General features: G+C 51.3%; 1 protein-coding gene across 50 annotated transcripts in view; it reads right to left on the bottom strand.

Moving 5' to 3' along the window:
• Positions 1-19,274, bottom strand: part of CELF4 (CUGBP Elav-like family member 4) — a 284,439-nt gene that overhangs the window by 196,983 nt on the left and 68,182 nt on the right. For all 50 annotated transcript variants that reach the window (XM_036885040.2, XM_036885043.2, XM_036885003.2 and 47 more), the window contains exon 2: positions 11,106-11,188. In XM_036885040.2, coding sequence (XP_036740935.1) covers positions 11,106-11,188 — 83 coding nt within the window. The remainder of the gene's footprint in view (positions 1-11,105; positions 11,189-19,274) is intronic.

A 19,274-nucleotide genomic window follows, 5' to 3' on the forward strand; every position in this document is an offset into this window, starting at 1 on the left:
ACTTCTCCAGGGGGAGAGAGAATGGCCACAGCAATAGCAGCAGCAGTGCAGAGTGAGTCACACGTTTCCTGTGTGTATGCAGGGTGCTCAGAGCTCTGCATGCATCAACTCATGCTATGTGTAAACAGCCCCTGGGTAAAGGCACTATTGGCATCCCAGGGTTGAGATGAGGAAACCAAGGCACAGAGAAGTGCAGTAATTTGCCTGAGGTCACACAGCTCGGAGTAGTGGAGCTGGGTTGGCTAAGCCTGCCCAGTGGCATGGTAAGGTCAGTCTCTAAGTCCTGAGAGTCTTCAGAGAAGGGATAAATTGGGAGGGCCAGAGTGGTCATCAGGACTTTGTGCTGGATGGAGGCTGGGGAATGCAGGACAACTGGGTTTGGCTGAGGCTGAAGACTGGGACTGGTGCTGTAGGGTCTTTCATGATAGAGAAGCAAGTAAAGCACTGATAAAATCATGGGATCTTGGTTCCTCTCCTAGAAGTGATTTGGTCTAATGCAGTAATTACTGCACTGCCCTCTCCCTGCCCACTGCAGGTGACGCAGACTCTGCTGCAACATGTCTGTGGCCAGAAATTCACTACCCCTTGTGACAGTCTATTTCACTGGGGGTGGAGAGGGCTTGGTGGGCTTTCCTCATGCTGCTGGCAGAGGCCATGAGGGAGGGCCTGGGGAGTGGAGGTGAGCACGGGCCAGCCGTAGGGCCATCTCTGGCCTCTTCCTCCCTAGCTCTCAGTCCAGCCAAGCTGAAGCAAATCATGAGGGTAAATTCTCATTTCCCAGGCAGACTTTAGCATACCTGCTTCACTCCACACCCTCTTACAACAGGCCAGAAGCTCTCTGCTTCAGTTTCTGAAAAATAAAGTTGTCACCATTGTTGCTGGCCCTGAAAACCTGCCTGGCCCCTTCCAGAAGGTATGCGCCCACCACTGCAGTGTTTGGCCAAATGCACAAGAGCAGGAACGTCCATGGAGTGCCTGTGACACAGGGACAGCTGTCTGTCAGCACAGTGGCCTTTGATTCTTTAATATTTAAGTCACATATAGAGGTACAGAAGGACACAAATTCAACATGATACAGATAATAAAAATATAGTATTTAAGGAGTTGAAATCTTTATCCCCACTATGAATCCCATGGAATTAGAAACGATATCAGTAGATAAATATATGTGCGACTTCGCTTGCTATGTTGAAGAAACATCCCTGGAACACACTGAAACTGCTTGTTCCGACTCAGCCTCCTCGTTTAAGCAAACCCTGCATGTGTGGGGTGCGGGGCTGTTGCTCTGCCCAGCCTGCTCTTCTGTAACCCCCACCCGTCTCTATGAAGTCAATGGGGCAGACTTTATAGGCTCCTACCCATTATCCATTCCCTCTTCTTCACGAACTGAGCATAGTTTTTGTCATGGCAGATATGCATTTTGTCCTTGGTAACATCTCTCTTTTTCCAACCTCCCCTGTAACTAGGTTGGTCATGTGACACTATTCTGGCCAGTGAGTCATCCACAGAAGTCAATTGGGGAGGGTCATCTGGGAAATCTTTTGTATTTCTGATAAAAGGGATAGAGGCAGCTGGATTTACTCTGCTTGATTGTGGCTGTGGTGCTTGGAGCTGGTGCAGCAATTTTATAACCATGAGGGAGGAGACTCTGCTGACGTTGTTATGCTGCCAAATCAATGCCAGACTTCAGACTCTGTGATATGCAAAACCCAAAGTTCCATTTGTTGAAGTCACTGAAACTAAATGTATTTCTAACTGACAGGGTAGTCATTAAAACCGAGGTTCAGAGAGGCTAAGTGGCTTCTCAAAGACACACAGGAAGGCTCCAGATAGAGCTGGGGCTAGAATCTGACTCTGCTGTCCATGCAGAATAAGACTTCTGCAATACAGAGGCAGGTCTGGTGTGTGGTGACCCTATGGGCCACTTCACTGCTTCACATAGTCCCCTGGGGGTTTGCAACGATGCCAGAGCCTCCTGTGGCAGCAACCTGGTCTCGGCCTTGGGGTGACAGTGACTGAGGAACACAACGTCATTCCTGCCCTTGTGAAGCTCTGATTTTCCACAGGGTTGGTGCCACAGGAAGTGGTGGAAGGAGCATGGGCCCTAAAGCCAGACTAGGGCTCTCCTTTGCCTGCACGGCCTTGAGCAAGCCACTTCACCATAGTGCTTACTTGAGAGTACCTGTGCAGTGTTGTCTTGACGGATAAATGAGGTAATATTTGTGAAGTATCTGGTCCGTAATGCATACTCAGTGAGTGGTAGTTGTCACCATGGCTGGAGAGATAGGCTTCTGTTACTTGCCCTGCTATTTGGGTGTCTGGAGTCAGGGGCCAGAGTAGGTCTATGGCAGATGCAGAAAGTGCCCCCTTCTTGCCCCTTGCTCCCCTCACTGCGGTGACAGCAGCCTAACTTCCTAAGCTGGCACCTGCCCCTGCTGCATGAGGGGGGCTTTCTCTGGCTGTGGAGCCTACTTTGCCCACCCATGCAGCAAGCCAGAGCTGGGGAATTAATGATCCCTGAGTACCTCCTTAACCAAGGACTGGAGGGGAATTGCTGTATAAATATCCCAGTTCCCTCATCCCTTGGGTAGATGACCCTGGGGAGTGTGATCCACACTGGGTTTAGAGTCCCCTGTGGGATTAAATGCCATTCACAATGAAAGCTTGTCTGCCCAATAAAAGTACTGATTTATTTTCTTTTTGTCACATTTCTTCACGTTCTATTCATGTTTCTTGGGGTCACTATCTAAAGAAACCACTTACAGTCAAATGCTTGTCTAAAGTCAGCTTCTGGGAGCACTTAAACCAAGACAATATCTTTCACAGCCTAAAGGCAGGCCAGTGGCCATCAAACTTTTCATGCACATGAATCTTCTAGAGATCTTGTTTAAATGAACTGGAATACAGTCTGAGTGACATGACTCAGATGGTTGGGGTGGGACCCAGGACTGTGTGTCTAATACCCTGATGTTGATGGCTGCTCCCAGATCCACGCTTTAGCTAGGGTTTCGACCTCCAGTGCTGTTGAACTTGTGCAGACACAGAGGAGACCAATGTGGGTGTCTTGCCTGAGGGTTTCAGCCCTGGGCAAGGTCACTATGAATTCGCTGAGACAGAATGACAACAGAACGTTCCTGGGGTAAAAGGGTTTATAGCTGGCTTTATTTTCACAGCAGGAGGTAGAGCATTAGAATCACGTCTGCATCCAGCAGTCTACAGGTCCATAATCCATCTCCATTTCTGCTTCTGCCTAGAGCACTGGGCGGAGCTCTTCATATAGTGACTCAGTCAATAATAGCTTATTGCTAACAGGTGTGGAAGCAGGTGCCTACCAGTAGGCCAATTAAACCATCAAAGTTTAGGGTCAGGTAAGGGTCTTGGCCAGAGGAACTTCTATTTTCCCCACAGTGGGAGAGAGCAGAGCTTCCTAGAGAAAGTCTGGTGCTTGGAGTGAAGTCCTGAAGCCCACGGAGGGCTATTGTGGGTGGGCAGTGGGAGGCAGGCCTTTCCAGGGAGGTGGGAAGCTGGGGATTGCTGGGGCCTGAAGCCGTGCCCAGAGTGAGCAGGATGTCAGGGTGACACATCTGCCTGAAGTTGATTGGGACCTGCAGGCTGTATAGTGCTGGGGGTTCTGAAGAGTAGCAGTGTGAGAAAGACCTGCTCCATTTTACAGCTACTTTCTACCCATTCTCCTTACTTCTAGGGAACATTTAGACTTCTCTGGCTCCTTAAAGTCTTCCCTCCTTACACCTTTCCAGTTACCCCTTCCTTACACACACCTGGATCTGTCTCCCCTTCATGGAGCCCTTCCTGATCATTATAGCTCAGGCATCTCACTCAGCTGAAAAGTAACAGGACATATATATATATATACATACATAGTCCAAAGTGCACATTTGGCCATTTTATATTTTTACTGTCCTGTGATTATTTCATATATGAAGTAGGAGTCACCAGATGTTACTGCGGCAAAGGACCCCAAGGTCATCCATACTTACATAGTTATTTTGTCATTCATAGTAATACCTAGGTTATTTGTAGCAATCCACAGCATGCAAAGGTTTTACACATGAGGTTTTCATAACAGAATTAAGGAACAGGCTCAGAAAGGTCTAGCAAGCATCTAATTAAGAAACAATCCCCCAACTGGTTCATGTCCTACCTACAGGCTGCAAGTGTTGCAAGGGGGTAGAGTGGGGCATTCAGCATCATTTTGCCTCTTTTCTGCTAGCCACAGAGTTGGGCACACCAAGCTCACTAGCCTTGTGCTCACTCAGCCACCTGCCTGGCGCCTCCCGGTGGTCTCATGGTGAACACCGCAAACGTGTGATCAAAATGCACTTGAACCACAGTACACTGGGGCCCTGAAGGACCTCAGCCCCCTGAACTCCAGCCCTTTTCTCTTTACAGCAACTATTTTCATGAAGAGATGAAGAATAAAGAATCATGCCACTTTCTGCCATCAGCAGCCAGGGCTGTACATCTTTCAGGGACATGGCAGCTCCCTTATGCTGCCTGTTCTTCCCTCTGTGCTCACACCATTTGAGTGTGTAACTCTTAAGAAACCCTCTCACTTTCACACAAACCCTCACACTGTAAGGACACTGAGGTTGTCCCCCTCCATGAATAAGCAGCGGTGAGTAAAAGAGGGGAAGGCTCCTTCTCAGGGCCCTGACCAAGGTGCATTTTCCACCCGCTCTTGGCCCCAGCCCAGTTTCCTCACCTTAGTGGCACTGCTGACATTTGGAGCCAGCCGATTCTTTGTTGTGGGACTGTCCTGTGCACTGCAGGGTGCTTAGCAGCACCCAGGCCTATAGCTACTAGATACCAGTAGAGTCTCCAGACAATGTCATATGTTCCCTGGAGGGCAAAACTGCTCTGTGTTGAGAACCACCACCCTAAAAGACAGATGAATAGTTCTCTTTAGGGAATATGGGAGAAGAAGGAAGATGTGCCGTTCATTTCCACAAGAGAGGAAGAAAAAAAGCATGAAGCCAGCAGGGAGATGCAGGGGAAGGGCTGGCGGAGCCCCGTGACTCAAATACCTTTGAAGACATTCTCCCTCCAGGCCACGGAAGAGCCACAGAGCTGCCCATTTCTCAGTGTTATTGATTGAGTTGTGTTCCCCCCAAAAGATGTTGAAATCCCAACCCCCAGTACCTGTGTATGTGCCCTTATTTGAAACAGGGTCTTGGCAGATGTAATTAAGTTAAGACGAAGTCATTAGGGTGGGCCCTAATGCCTTATGACTGATGTCCTTATCAAAAGGGGAAATATGGACCCAGAGATGGACATGCATGCAGGGAAGCTAGTGTGATGACATAAGAACAGCATGCACAAGCCAAGGAGCACCTGAGGCTACCAGAAATGAGAGAGGCAAGGAACAGATCCTCCCTTGGAGCCCTTAGGAGGAATCAACCTTGCCAACACCTTGATCTTGGACTTGCAGCCCCAGAACTGTAAGACAATAAATTCCTGTTGCTCAGGCCCTCTAGTTTGTTGTGCTTTATTACAGCAGCCCCCAAACTAATACACTCAGCAAGAGGGACAGCAGGACCAGGGAGCTGGAGGTATGGGGAATCTGCCTTGTGACTCCACCACCTGAAGCAGAGACACAGAAGGTGGCAGGACCTAGGAGAGAAGAGACACATGCTGATGGGACCCAGACTAACTGTATAGAGACAAAAATGAACACTGCACTTACAGGACAAACAAGTGGAAATACATCACATCTCTAAAATGAAACGCTTTGATTGCGCCAATCACTAGAAGTTGTAAAACTACCCTAAAGAATTAACAGCCTCTGTACATGCTAACTACATCCATCATAAATTCAACTCCAGTTTCTGTTATCATATCACTGTCTCTGGGGACCTTTGTCTTGTCATCATTTGCCCTTTATAATTTATTCATCTTGTTCTTGCCTACATCCTTTCTACTTATCATTCATCTTTACAGTTGTACATAAAATTAGATGGCTCCTTCCAGGGCAGGGCCGTCAGGGGGGCAATGGGCCTCGTCAGGGAAGCCCAGGGAAGCTGGTGGAGGTCCCACTAGAACCTGCCATGGCTGTCAAGGTACAGGTGGTTTGGGCAGGAGAGAGAGAGAGGGAGGGAAGGAAGAGGAGAGAGAAAGGAGAGGCAGGTGAGGAGGATAAAGAAGGAAAGGTGGGAAAGATGAGGAGGAAATTGACCAGCAGGGAGAGAGAAGGGGAGCAAACAGGCATCAAGAGAAAAAAGAAGAGAAAGACAGAAAGACAAAATGGGACCAAGGAAAAGGAAAGTGAGAGGAAGGGGGAGAAAGACTGTAGAGATAGAGACATCCTGAGACACCCAGTGCTAGAATTCAGTTGAGGTCTTCTTTCTGTTTTGTTGTTTTTTTAATGTTCCATTTAAACATGTTTCCTGGTATGCTCAAAGAAGGTCACATTGAACTTCCATGGACGTGACCCATCCTGAGTGCAGTGACCTGAGGCATGAGGAGTGATGGCAGAGATGTTGCCGGTCCACAGGGACTGGGGGAGGGACACAGACGGGGAGGAGTATGTTGGTTTGCTGTGTGTTCTCGGGTTGCCAGAGTGAGGGCCCAAAAGCCAATCTTTACCTAGTGAATTGGAACTTTAATGTTTACGGAGCAGACACAGCTCCCCACTCTCCCCATCCCGCCGCTCCCTACCACTCCCTCTCCTGCTCTCTCCTCTACCTGCTCCTTCTTTCCCACTGCTTCCAGGCCTCCTCCCAATGGGCCCCTGCTCTTCCCCCTCAGCATTCCCAGTGAGGAGCCCTTTTTGCTGCCAGAGGGACAGAGTGCTGGCTGCTGCTGGCCATGTCATCTGGTTTTCTCTAATCGGAGACTCTCCCCAGAGGCTCTACATTTCTAACTTTGTAAACGATGGGCTCTTCCTGGAAGACAATTCCCTGCAAAGTCCCAAAGGCAGGGGAGGTGGAACTAAGCAGCAAGGGCCTGTTTTAAGGAACACAATTCTTCCACGAGGCCTCCTGTGCACACTCAGGCCCCAGGGAGCTCTCAAAGTGAGCCTCACCTGACCTGCCATGTGCACCTTGTATCTAGGCTGGTTCTCAGACCAGTGCTTTCATCTGACATTCCTGTCTTCCCCACAGCCACCCTGCCCACATCTTGAAAAAAACCTTTGAGCAAGTCCCACACCCCATAATCATCTGGATCCTCTTTAAAGCAACTGGTGGCACTGAACAGTAGTAGTTATCAATAATAGTCGTTAATATTTATTAACTGGGTCATCTTGAGTTTTGGTAGTAGATCTGGGGCTGGGCCTGGCTCATTTATTAACTTTATTATTATTTATTATTATTAACTGCATGACTTTAGGCAAATTGCTTAATCTCTCTAAACCTGGGTCTCCTCATGTGTGTGTGATGATCATGATTATCTTTCTCATACAGTAGTTGTGAAAATAAAATGAAGTAATTGAAGTAACATGCTTGTATCATGCCTGTCAGATAGTAAGTGCTTAATAAATATTAACTACTATTATTGAACAATTGTCCATAGTACCATTTTATAACAATATGCTGTCCTATATCATTGATGATATTTTTTTGTGTGCATGTGACTTCTGTCTCCAACTTGATGAACAGCTCCAGGAGGGGTGGGTAATACGTTTTTCTTACCTCTGCATCTGCCAAGATACCTATCAGTGCCCAACACACATTCAGGAAATACTTGTTAGATTGAGAAACTGCTCCATGTTGACTGTACCCTATAAATTGTGTGACAAACATTGGGAGTGGAAGTGGGTGGGCTGGAGAGGTACAGGCAACCAGGAAAGATTGTGAGATCCAGAGTGTGAGGGAGAGAGAGAGATGGAGAGTTTAGAAAAGGAATCACTCTGCCTAGATGCTGGCATTAGACACTGCTCAAAAGGACCCTGATGAGACTTTGTGGTTTAGCAACCTCATTCTACCGAAGTCATGCCAAATTCAAAAACAAGAATCCATTTGTGACACTGGTCCAGGGATGACTTCATTGGCCATTCGAGGGACTTTGGTTCAGCTGGTTCCCAGGGACACTGACCTCTGACTTGTAAGAACTGTCACTGTGGTCTGGCTTCTGAGCTTTTACTTATGCCAGGAGAAATGTCAGCTCCTCTTCTCAGTCCCCAAATGCACATGTGAGAGGTATCTCTAGTTCTGTCTCTGTTGTCTTGGTGGTGGTGATGTGTGTGCACTACAATAATGGGCTTGTTTTCCTTGCTGCCAACAGGATGCTAGCTGTGAACTTGCTGGGAAACAGAATGGGCTGCCTGCACTATCTTCTCTCCTCTTTCTCTCAGTGAGAAAGTGGAGAGCTGGTTTTAATGGATTGATTTTAATGGATTTTGAAGTTTGGAAAAGTGCCTCAATTGCTGAGGTTACCAGTTTTCTAGGTTCTTTTTTCCATTTCTTTCTTCTTAATCAGACATAGATCTTGCTCACCAGGGCACCTATTATGATTACCCCAAACAAGAAGAGGTCTTTCTCTGCCCCAGCCAAACAGGCAGCCATGAGCATAGCCTCAGCAGATAGCAACACCCATTATTTGGTTGGGTGAGAGCATTTTGTTGTCCTGTCCCTGCATTTGCTAGGGGCACACTTTCTCTAATCTCAAAGGAAAGAACAAACCAACAATATAACACCAGTTCTGTTTTCTGGAATACAAACGACTGCACTTTAAAGCATAATTTTATTGGTCATTTTGCTTTTCACTTATCTTTATGTGAGTATGTATAGGGACAATATGCCCTGGGAAATTTGAGCTGCAAGCCTGTCTTTTCTCCCCATCTCTTCCCCCTGTAAGCTGTGCTTGCCATGAAAATTGTGATGAGGTCTCCGAGGCCATGAAACTCCTGGTGAAACCTTTGAAGAAAGGATGGCATGACAGGCACCAAAAGGGGACTCTAGGCTATGTTTTAGCTCCACTGTTGGCCTTTCTCTTCACCCCTCCCATCTCCCAACATACATTTACGTTTCTTTCTGTCCTTTCTCTGAAACTTGCCCAGCTTGTCTTTGTAATTTCAGAAAAATGCCACTGGATCTCCCAGTATGAAGGATTAGCACAGATTATGGGGAACAGTGTTAATTATCAGTGGAAGGGGGGCTGGTGCGTCGCTCCAATGTGCTCCTGATTTCCCCTGGGTCTTTCGACCTGGTAATAAGCCTGCTTTAATCTGGCAGGCCCCTTGGTGAAATCAGCACCACGGACAGTGGTATTGATTGCTTCTGAGAAACCATCACAGCTGCTCAACCAAATTACCTTTGATATGTGACCTTTAATGTAATTACTGCAACATAAAAGTATTTCTATAAATTATTAAAGAACGAATACACTCCATCATTTAGCTATTCTATTATATGTAAAATAAACAACCACAAGTTAATGTTAGATCCTGAACAATCCACATTTGCTACTGAAATTCTCCAAGTCCCCCGCCTCTTCCCCTTCAAAATCCTAAGCCTCCTCCTTCCACCTTCTCTTTCTGTTTCCCCATTTAATTCCCAGCTTTTAGCCATCACGAAACTCCCCACCAATCTCTCTCAAGCTGATGAAGGGCCTCCCATAACAATGTGGTATTTTCTATTCCATTTGGGTGGCTCTAAAATATCTATCACAATCTCTCCCAAAACAAAGTACCATAAACACTTTATTAATCAGCACAAACCTTTCTCAGAAACCTTTGATTATCTTACAATATGGCTTTATGTTTCACACATAACGTGGGGCGATGTGGAGCATATTTCTGCCACCTTACAGAGGGCACCCAGAAAGTAATTACTATAATATATGTGCATGTAGTCGTGCCACTGAAAAAACAACTAGGGAATGGCCACCCTGCCAGAGCTGGGCTCCACACAAAAACCTGTGCAGTGCATGATTTCCACACATTTGCATCTGCGGGTATGTTATTAAGATGACTCAGCCCCGTGCTTTGCAATCATAAATACCAAAATACAGTACAAAGGCTGTCTTAATGGAAGGAAGGCTCTCCCCACCCCTAAATGGGTATAGAAGGCTCTTTGATGCAAAGGAAGGCTGCCCTGTTTTCTGTCTACCTGGCTAACCTTTCCTGGCATGGGGCAGAAATGGAAACGTGTATTTACATACAGATTTGCTTGGCAAGAATGTAAACATGCATGTGTAAACAGTGGTGAACAGACTTACAGAACACGCATGCTTCCCTGCAGTGTCCACTGTATAAGCACGGTATGTTTATAAATTCTTTAAACTATGCCCACAAACACTCACATCTTTCCATTTATCTTTAGATACTCGGTGAGCCGTATATCTCCCCCCCTCCCACCCCCACCCAATCTCTGAGAATCCGCAGGAGAGACCGCGCAGACCCTTGACCTGAGTAGCACTTCTTATTTTATGGTGATGAACTAGCCTCGATAATAGCCATGGCTGATATCACACCCAGTTAGGGGGGCCATAAATAATTCTCTTCTCCCCCGCACAGAAGCTATAAACCAGGGATGAGGCGCGATAGTTTATCAAAGACGAGGGCTGGCTCCTTAAATAAACCGCGGTGATCTCACTCGTGGCGCTGAGCTCCGGCAGGGAGGCGTCCCCTCCCGCCTCAGCCCAGAAACAGCCCGTGTCCGAAGTCGATCGGCAGGTGCTCGCGGGGGGCGGGAGGGGGGACCCGGCCACCGGGGCTCCGCGGGGCCGGCGGAGGCAGCTCCTGGCTCTCGAGACCCCAGGCACCCTGCATCCCGGCCCGGGGCTGCCCGCTCCGGCGGTGAGCAGAGGAGGCCCCCGATCGGCGGCTCCCGGGAGGGCCTGCGTCGGCCCTGCGCCGAGCTTTGTGGCCACGGCCAGGTTCGCCACCAGCCCAGGATTCCGACGGGCCCGGACGGAGGAGTGCGGAGGCCGCCCGGCGAGGTCCGCGCTCGGCGCCCACGCGCCTGGGTCCCGGCCCGGCCCCTGGCGGCTTCTCCCCGCCTGAGGGCAGCGCGCGGATTCCCAGCGAGGGCCGGCAGCGCGCGCCCGGGCCTGCGATCCCATAGCCGGCCGCGCCGCCACCCGGCCTCCCGCAGTCGCCCCCTGCCGGCGTGTCAGTCGTTCCCGCCTTGGCGGGCACCACTTACCCCGGGCAGAGTCTTCTGCTCGTGCAGCGCGCTCTGGGCCTTCAGCGCTGACTCACGCTCGCAGTAGGTGAGGAAAGCGCAGCCTAGGGGGGGAAAGCAAGCGCCGAGAAGGGTCAGTGGGGCGCCCCGGGGCCGCCGAAGCGCCCTCCCGCCCTCCGTCCAGCCTCCAGCCCCTCGCTGCTTTTGGTGCCTTTCCCCCACCTCTCCTTCTCTCCTGTGCAATCTACTGGAGCTTTCCTGCTTCTCCGTTTTCCTGCCCGACTGCTTTGCGTCTCTCCCGTTGCGTTCCTGTTTTGCTCACTCGGCCGGTGAAGTCTCCCCACCCTGCATCTTCCCCCACCACGCCCCCTCTGCTCGCGGGTCCCTTCCTGTCCCCGAGCCCTGGTGCCTGAGACGCCTCTGCCCTTTTCCTCCCTCCCTTTCCCCGTTCCTGCAGCAGCTCTTCCAGCCCCAGTATCTCCCAGAAAGGGCAGCTTCTGCCCCTCTCCCCCAGCACCTCTAGTCACATTTGCCCATGAACTCTATCATAGTTCTGGCCCCTTCGTAGTGCTGCTGGCTGCTCCACCGGGGATGATGGAGAGACCCTCTTCCCTGCCAAATAAAGGTTTCATTTGTAAAGAGGATCCCAGGCCAGGCTGCCCTAATAGCGTGAATGAGACTGTCCATGTGTCCCCCGTCCCAGCCCCTGACATCACATTTGCAGTGGTATCTTCACACCCCTCCCAGTCACAGGGCTTCTTGGGCATATCCAACCCACCAACAGCACTGTGCTGGACCTCAGGCCAACTCCTGTTCTGTCTCTAATTCCTTTAGTGACCCAGCAAATCACATCTCCTATGGTGCCTCAGTCTCTTCACGTGTGGACTGCAAGGGCTGACCAAGTGGTCTCCAAGGTCCAGTGTAGTTTCCCCCTGGAGCAGTTCTCACAGTGCCTTACCAGGGAATCTGGATTTCACAGAGCAACATGTATAACTAAGGGGTGACTTCTAAATGCTGGCCCTTCAGCCATGGTGACAAGGCAAAGAGAATGTTTGCTGAAGGAAGAGTCTTTTGGGGGGTTTTCCTCAGCTTTGTGGTGCAGGGCCGTGGCTCTGCCTGAAGATTGGCTGAGTGTGGCTTGGAGGCCAGTGAGATCCAGGGCCATAGAGAAAATAAACAGGCCAACCTTGGCCAGCAGCAAGGTTGAGCCCCCTGCAGGCTGGCCAGCTCCCTCGTCTCACTGTCTTCTTTCCCTTTCTCGCTCTGCTCTGCTGCCCGGCTTGCTTGGCTCTCACAGTCCCCTCACCTGGTATGCCCTCTCTTCTCATTTTCATGCCTGTCAGACTCCCAATCCCATCCATCTTTCAAGACTCTGATAGTTCTACCTATGCCAGGTAGTCCTCCTTGATGACCTAGTCCATCTCAAGCCAACCCCACTTTTTGACTGTCCACAGTTGGCCATTTGGTCATTCTCACAGCCATTTATCAACTATTTTCCAAGTGCCCACTGTGTGCCAGGCCCCGTGGCCCAGGCCCTCTCCTCATGAGGCCTGTGGACTGTTGGCACCAGGCTTGCTCTGGCCTCTTCTTGCCCGGGTATACAGTGCTGCCAGCATCCTCTGCAGTTCCTGATTCCTCCACCACTCAGTGAAAACCCCTTTCCCCCTCTTCCAGTGTAGAAATTGGGCCTACCTCCCTTCCCCTCCCAGCTTCAGAGTGAAGATGGAAGGGAATGTGTACGTGAGGGGCACGCAGCGATGGGAAGAAGCAAGCACAGAGAGAAACCAGAGAGACGGAAACTCTAAGCTACCCGTGGGTGCTCCGCCGCCTCCAGCTCCTGGCCCAAGGAGACTCTCTTCCACTCCATCTCACCCATCCCCATCCAGACCCCAGGTCACCCCCCTCCTCTTCCCTCCCCAGCCCTCCCTCCTGGTCATGGCAGACGGTTATTGATGGAGACACCAGGGGACTGAAATGAATAGCGGTCAGAGGCCTCTGTGATGTCATCCCTCGTGCTGTTGCCTGCCTCTCCAGGGGCCTCTTTCCTCCTGTCCCTTCACTGGCCTTGTCCTCCACCTTGTTGTGCAACTAGGAGGACACTGTCTCGCTGCATGCAAGCAAGTCAGCTAGGGACAAGGTCAGGGGCAGGTTTGGAGAGGAAGAGGAGAAGAAAAAGGAGGAGGGGTGGGTAGAAAATGGCCACATTGTTTCTATTGCCCAGGATAAAAGGGAAGGAATTCTAGGGGAAAAAAAATCTGTTGCTTTTGTCCAGCTTCCAGGAATTTTTGCCATGGTTTTCTTAGGAGAGCTCACAGCTTCATTGTGAACCAGAATCTTTGAGGGACCCCCAGACCCTGCATGACATCTCCACCTCCTTCCATGCTTCCCTTTGCTAATCTCCTGTTCTATTAGCTTGTCCAGACACACTCTACCTTAGGATCTTTGCACTGGCTGTTCCCTCTGACCAAAGCGACCCTCACCCCTTTCTATGTCTGGCTTGCTCCTTCTCTCCCCACAGGTTTCTGTTCAAGTGTGACCTTCTCCAAGCATCTCCTGACTGTCTCCTTGAACCCAGCATTGCTTCGCCTCCCCCACTGCCACATACCCATGTACTCTGACCCCTTGTCTTGTCTACTCTTCTCTTTGACACTCCCATTGACATAATAACATTGTATATTTGCACCTTGATTGGCAGTCTCCCTAAGCTTAGATGAGGTCAGGGACTTGTTTTTGTTCTAGTCCTGCTTGGTTCTCAGTGCCCAGAACAGGACAGGAGCTCAAGACACATTTGTCAAGGATGATGAATCCCCAAAGCCATGGCCACTCTTGGAATCAGTAGGCAAAGGGGACACACAGAGTGCTGCTTGGAGGCTGCTGGGAGCTGACCTAAGCTCTGGAGACCCTGAGGGATGCTGGGCTCCATAGTGGTGGGGGCACTAAGTTGCCCTGAGAGTTGATAGGTGGCTCCTCTTGGGAGGGCTCTCGACCCCAAAGCTTCCTTGAGCGCATTCCCTCAGTGCCTGACAGCACAGTTACTGTCAGTTCCCTGCTCTTTCCTTCAAGGTGGCCATCCTCTCAAGGCTGATGCACAGTGCTGGACAGGAGCTGTGCTCAGGCAAGACCCTTGGGCCATGGAGCCTCTTACTGATTCCTTTCTTTGAACCCCAGTTTCCTTCTCTATACGCAGGGGTAGTAACCTTCGGAGGTTTGCGGGGAGCCTCACTAGCCAATGAGTACTAACAGCCGCAGAGCTCTCTAATTGCAGGGTGCAGTGTGATACTCAGTCACTCTTGGGGACCACGACGTCAGAGAGTCAAAACTCCCTCCTCCTGTGTCTGCACCTCTGCCAGGATGGACCAGCCTTACACAGGCACCGCTGGGGGCAAACCTACCCAGCTTTCTCCAGAGATCTCTTCAGCCAGTCCAGTGCCACATCTGACAGTCCTGATAGTCTGCCTGAGGATGAGTGGTCTCACTATAGTCCTTTTAAAAAGGCAGATACGAATAGGCAGTCATGAACCACTGGCTCCAGAGTGCATGAAGGGACTATGTCTGCTCCCTTTGCCAAGCAGAGCCTTGGCGGGAGGCGGGAGGGGTGGCTTCAGGAGGATAGATGCCACAGAGCAGGGAGTGCCTGGGATGGAGGCTGAGGTGGGGGCTTAGGGTGGCTAGGGGAGGGAGGGCATCCAAGCCTCCTCACTAGACATTCACTGTATAGAGAAGACAGGGGGTATGCACAGAACCCCCACTCAGAAAAGCTAGCTTTGACTTCCTGCTGCTCATTGCTGCTCTTCACGGGAGTGGAGGAAGAGGCTTCCAGCTGTGAGGGTGGTACAGGGGCCTCAGCTCAGCATCACTGAATCTGCCATGCTACTCTCCTGTGATGCGATGGGGTGTCCCCAGAGACACACCCGGTGAGGCCCCTTGGGAGCGCATAGTCTAGTTGGGAAATGGTGTTCTTTCCACGAGCAGCTGCACACTGATCCAAGACACTGTGGGAGAGTAGGCTGGCCCCTGGCACTGAACCTGAAGGCTTGAGAAGGTCTGAGAAGGGAGCACCCGTCCTGGGGGTGGATCTGGTGGCACAGAAGCCTCTCCCTTCCTTCAGGTCCAGCAATTCCCTTCCCAGGCCTGACTCTCCAAGTATATTCTTGTGCTCACAGAGGAGAGAGCAAGGGTCCACTGTGGCTGAATGGAATAGCAAAAAAATTGAAAGCCACCTAAAGGCCCCTCAGTGCAGGGGCGTTTTTATGTTTAAACTATGGAATACTCTCTAGCAGTTAAAAAGATGAGATGGTCCTAAATGTACCATCGTGGAAAGACACATTGCCAAAGGGAAAAAGAAGCTGTGAAATAGCATACACCTGGATGTACAATGGAGATGTATTCCGTTAGGTCCATATGCACTCAGATCTGTATTTACACCATAGCACAAAGTCTAGAAGAGGACACACCAAGCTAAAAACAGTATGGGCGATGACGGATGTCTCCCATAACTTCAACTTTTTTTTGTTTCATTTGACACATTTAGACCTGAAATGTATTCATGTATCACTTGCATAATTAACTTGAAAGAAAAAAATCTTTGCTGAAAGAGGAGGATGGAATGAAAAGGGGGTGGGGAAAATGGGTGAGCCAGAATGCAGGACCCACAGCCTGTTTTGAGGAAATGGACAAAGATAATTTGGCATCAGCTTCCTGGCAAACTCTTCATGAGGGAAATAATCGCTGGAGGATCCTGCTATGGCCCTGCCTCAAAGCTCCCTCTGAGCTCTGGGAACTGAAGCAGGTTCTATCTAGCCAGCAAGCTGTAAGTGGCATCCCCCTTGGTCCTGTGGCCCTGTGCTCCAAAAGCTGCTGTTCGGAGGATGGAATCCATCACGGAGCATGAAGTCCCCCACCTCTGCCCTCTTTTTCTTCCATTCAGCTGTGTGACACTGATGGGATCTGAGGTGAAAAGCTGCTGAAGAGACCTAGGAATCTCTGGTGAGGCGTGACCTTGTTCCTGAGCTCCCACCTTTCCCATCCCGGTGTCTCAGGTAGTTCTTCCCAGCACCAGCTCCTCACCCGAGTCGCCCACCTGTCAGGGTCAGTGCTTTCTCTCCCAGCCCCTCCTGAATCATGGGCTTCAGCAGAGTAGGACTGCAGCCTGGCAGAGCAGGAGGGGACCTTGGAAATCATCAGGGATGAGAGTCAGGGCAGAGAGATGTCATACGTGGGAAAGAGCTGCACCGCAGTGCTGCCATCGACAGCTGGTTGCCTGGGCCTCCTGCGGGAGGCAGACCCCTGCACCCACCCTGCCGGACCCCAGGGAGCTGCCTCTCCTCTGCTGCTTCACTTCTCCTGAGCCTTGGCCAGCATTCACATTTCCTCATGCTACTGCTTAACCTCTTCCTACCTGCCGTTCTTATTTACTTGTCCCTTCTATTTATTAGTTGCACGTGTTGTGTTTCCAAACAGACTGTCAACTCCGTAATGGTGGGGACAGTGTCTTCTAAATGGAGGGCTGAGCTTCTGGCTCCGGTGTAAGGCAGCTGGGAGACCAAGGAGCCCAGTGGGGGTGGTGAGAGGAGACCCACAGTTTGGCACTGCAGGGAGAGTGGAAAGCCAGGGAAGGGAAGGGAGAGAGGAGAAGGGTGTGGCAGGAGACAGGGAGGCAATACAGGCAGGTGTACTGCCAGGCCAGGGTATAGAGGGTGTGGCAGACACTCTTCTCTGGCGGGGCAGCCAGAGATGACAGTGCAAGGGGGCCCTGCTGACCCCCGAGAAGGTGGGCAGGTGCCCTTTCTCACGTGGGGGGAAAAACACAGCAAAGCAGAACTAATTGTGTGGAGATGGCAATAATTTTCAAAGCCCCCATGTGCAGGGATAAAAGGCCCTTCTCATTACGAAGTGAAGGAAGAACAATTTCCTGCCCAACTCAGAACAGGGCTGAAGCCTGGGGTGTAATCATCAGGGAAGGGAAGGGAAGGCCCCCACTCCTCCCACCCCAGCCAGGCCTTGGCTTCCTACTAATTGAATTACAGAATTAGCCAGAGGAAGGTGGCCCTAGAATAGGAAGATCTGGACTTTAATGAAACATCAGCTCCTTCAGGCCCTGTGCTTGGCTGGCCTGGAGGAAGTGGGAGAAAGCTGGGGCGTAGAGATGGGGACGGGGTAGGGAAGGGAGCAGGAAATCCGCCAACCAGCCAGACGCATGGGTCGAGGAGGATCAGGTTCAGTGTGAGCTTCTCAGGGGGCCCAGGAAGCCACCCCCCCCTACCTCTTGCCCTAAATCTCCACCACCTGTGTGGTGCTGTAAGTCCCATCCTCAGAGCATGTTCCTTAGTGGCTCTCACCCCAGACTGTACCTGAGAATCACCTGGATTCACTTAGAAAACGGATGTGGGCCCCACTGCAGAAAATTATGGCAGAATCTCTGGGGGTGATCAGAGAGAAGGAGGGAGGGAGGGAACATCCTCCACCTCCCTGGAAAGAGTATAGCTGGAGTTCTGAGGCCATGTCTGTTCCCCCAACCAGCCTTCGTCCTCCACTGTCTGGGTGAGCAAGGGCAGCCTCCCTCATGCCTTGTGGAGCGGATGTCCCCTTCCCGCACACGGAAGAGAGAGCTGCAGAGCAGTTCTTCATGTGTGCGCTCTTGCTCTGCGAATGGCCTCCTGCCTCTGTCTGCTCCAGGTCTGGGCCTCCTTCAGGACCCACCTCCTGGGTCCCGCTCTTCAGTGAAGCCCTAAGCACCTCCTCGGCCACTGTGGCCTCGTCTCACATGGACTCCTGTATGATGATGCCTTTGACCTGCCCATGGCCTGCCCAGGGGTGAGCCCCATCTGCCCCTCTAACCCGTGGCTCTTTGAGAATATGCCTTTGGGGCTCAGCAGGGCATGGTGACAGGCAGGAGGAGGGAGCCTTGGGGCTCTGCCACTGTCTCTGCCTCTCTTTCCCATTGCCCAACACTGAGCGATCCTCCTGTCATCTTCCCAGGACCTGTCCTGGCTGTGGTGGTCCCCAAAGTCCTTTCTACCTGGACTTCTCTCTCCCTTCTCCCCAGGAATGTTCCCTGCTGGTCTTCTGCCAAGTCCTGCGGTTCTCCTCTCTCCAGGGAGGAGCCGTGACTGCCCACCATAGAATACGTCTGACTTCTTGTTCCTCCACCTTCACAGGGTTAAAGCCAAGCCAAGAACAGCACCCCTGCCCCGCTGCAGCCAGCATGCCTCAATCCTCTGGATCCCAGGTGTCCTTTGAGGAGTGACTGAAACTTCCCTCTTCTAGGAAGGCTTCTCTGGCCGCACCAAGTCCAACAGACCCTGAAGCCCTTGGCAGTGGCCCCTCTCACTTGGCAGTTAGAACACATATCTTTGTCTACCTTGCATTTGTGTGTGTGTGCCCACGTGGAAATACTCTACACTAGGGGCCGCTAACTCTAGAGTCCCCTTCTCCCACCACTAATAGACATCACTGAATGCAGTGGTTGCCAGCTCCACTCTGCCCCCGGCTGAGTTACCGGGAGCTGAAAGGCTGGGGCAGGCTGCAGGGCAGGAGGGGTGTGTGGAGAGGGTCTGCGGTGCTCACCCATTCATCCACCTTCCTCTGAGGAGGCCGGGGTGTTGGGAAGACAGGGTTGCCAGCAGACGGGGAGATGGATGGCACTCTCAGCCAATGAATCAGGGCTGCTGGCATTCCCCTCCTTGTGGCCTCCAGGCGGGAACCCTACACTGGGCTTGCATCTGGCTTATGGCTCAGCACTGCCGTCCTGTGTCAACCCCCTTACACCAGACACTCCGAGGAAGGCACAGTGGGCCATTCAAGCATTTCTCAGGTACACCTGATCCTAAGATGGGAAAGTGGACCCTGCGCACCATGACTCCCCATGTGTCTGGGACGTCTCCCAGCTGTCCTGCCCTTTGCAGTCACAAGACAGAGATGGGCACAGGCAGGGGACCTGCATCTCCACAGGCCACACTGGCCCCCCCCCTCCCCCAGGGAGTGGGACCAGCCTTCTTTTTCTCTTCATCTGGGCACAGGCAGGGCCCAGTAAGTTCCAAATGAGAGACCTCATTGGCTGGAAATGTTGGAGGATGAAAGGAGCAGCCGACAGGCCTTTGCCAAGCATCTGTCCCTGCCAGTTGCCCTTGTTTATACCCTCAACGCTGGAGAATTACATGTCTGGTGTCAGCTGCAACATCTTTATGGCAC

Source organism: Manis pentadactyla, chromosome 6 (assembly GCF_030020395.1).
Source record: "Manis pentadactyla isolate mManPen7 chromosome 6, mManPen7.hap1, whole genome shotgun sequence".
Classification (NCBI taxonomy): domain Eukaryota; kingdom Metazoa; phylum Chordata; class Mammalia; order Pholidota; family Manidae; genus Manis; species Manis pentadactyla.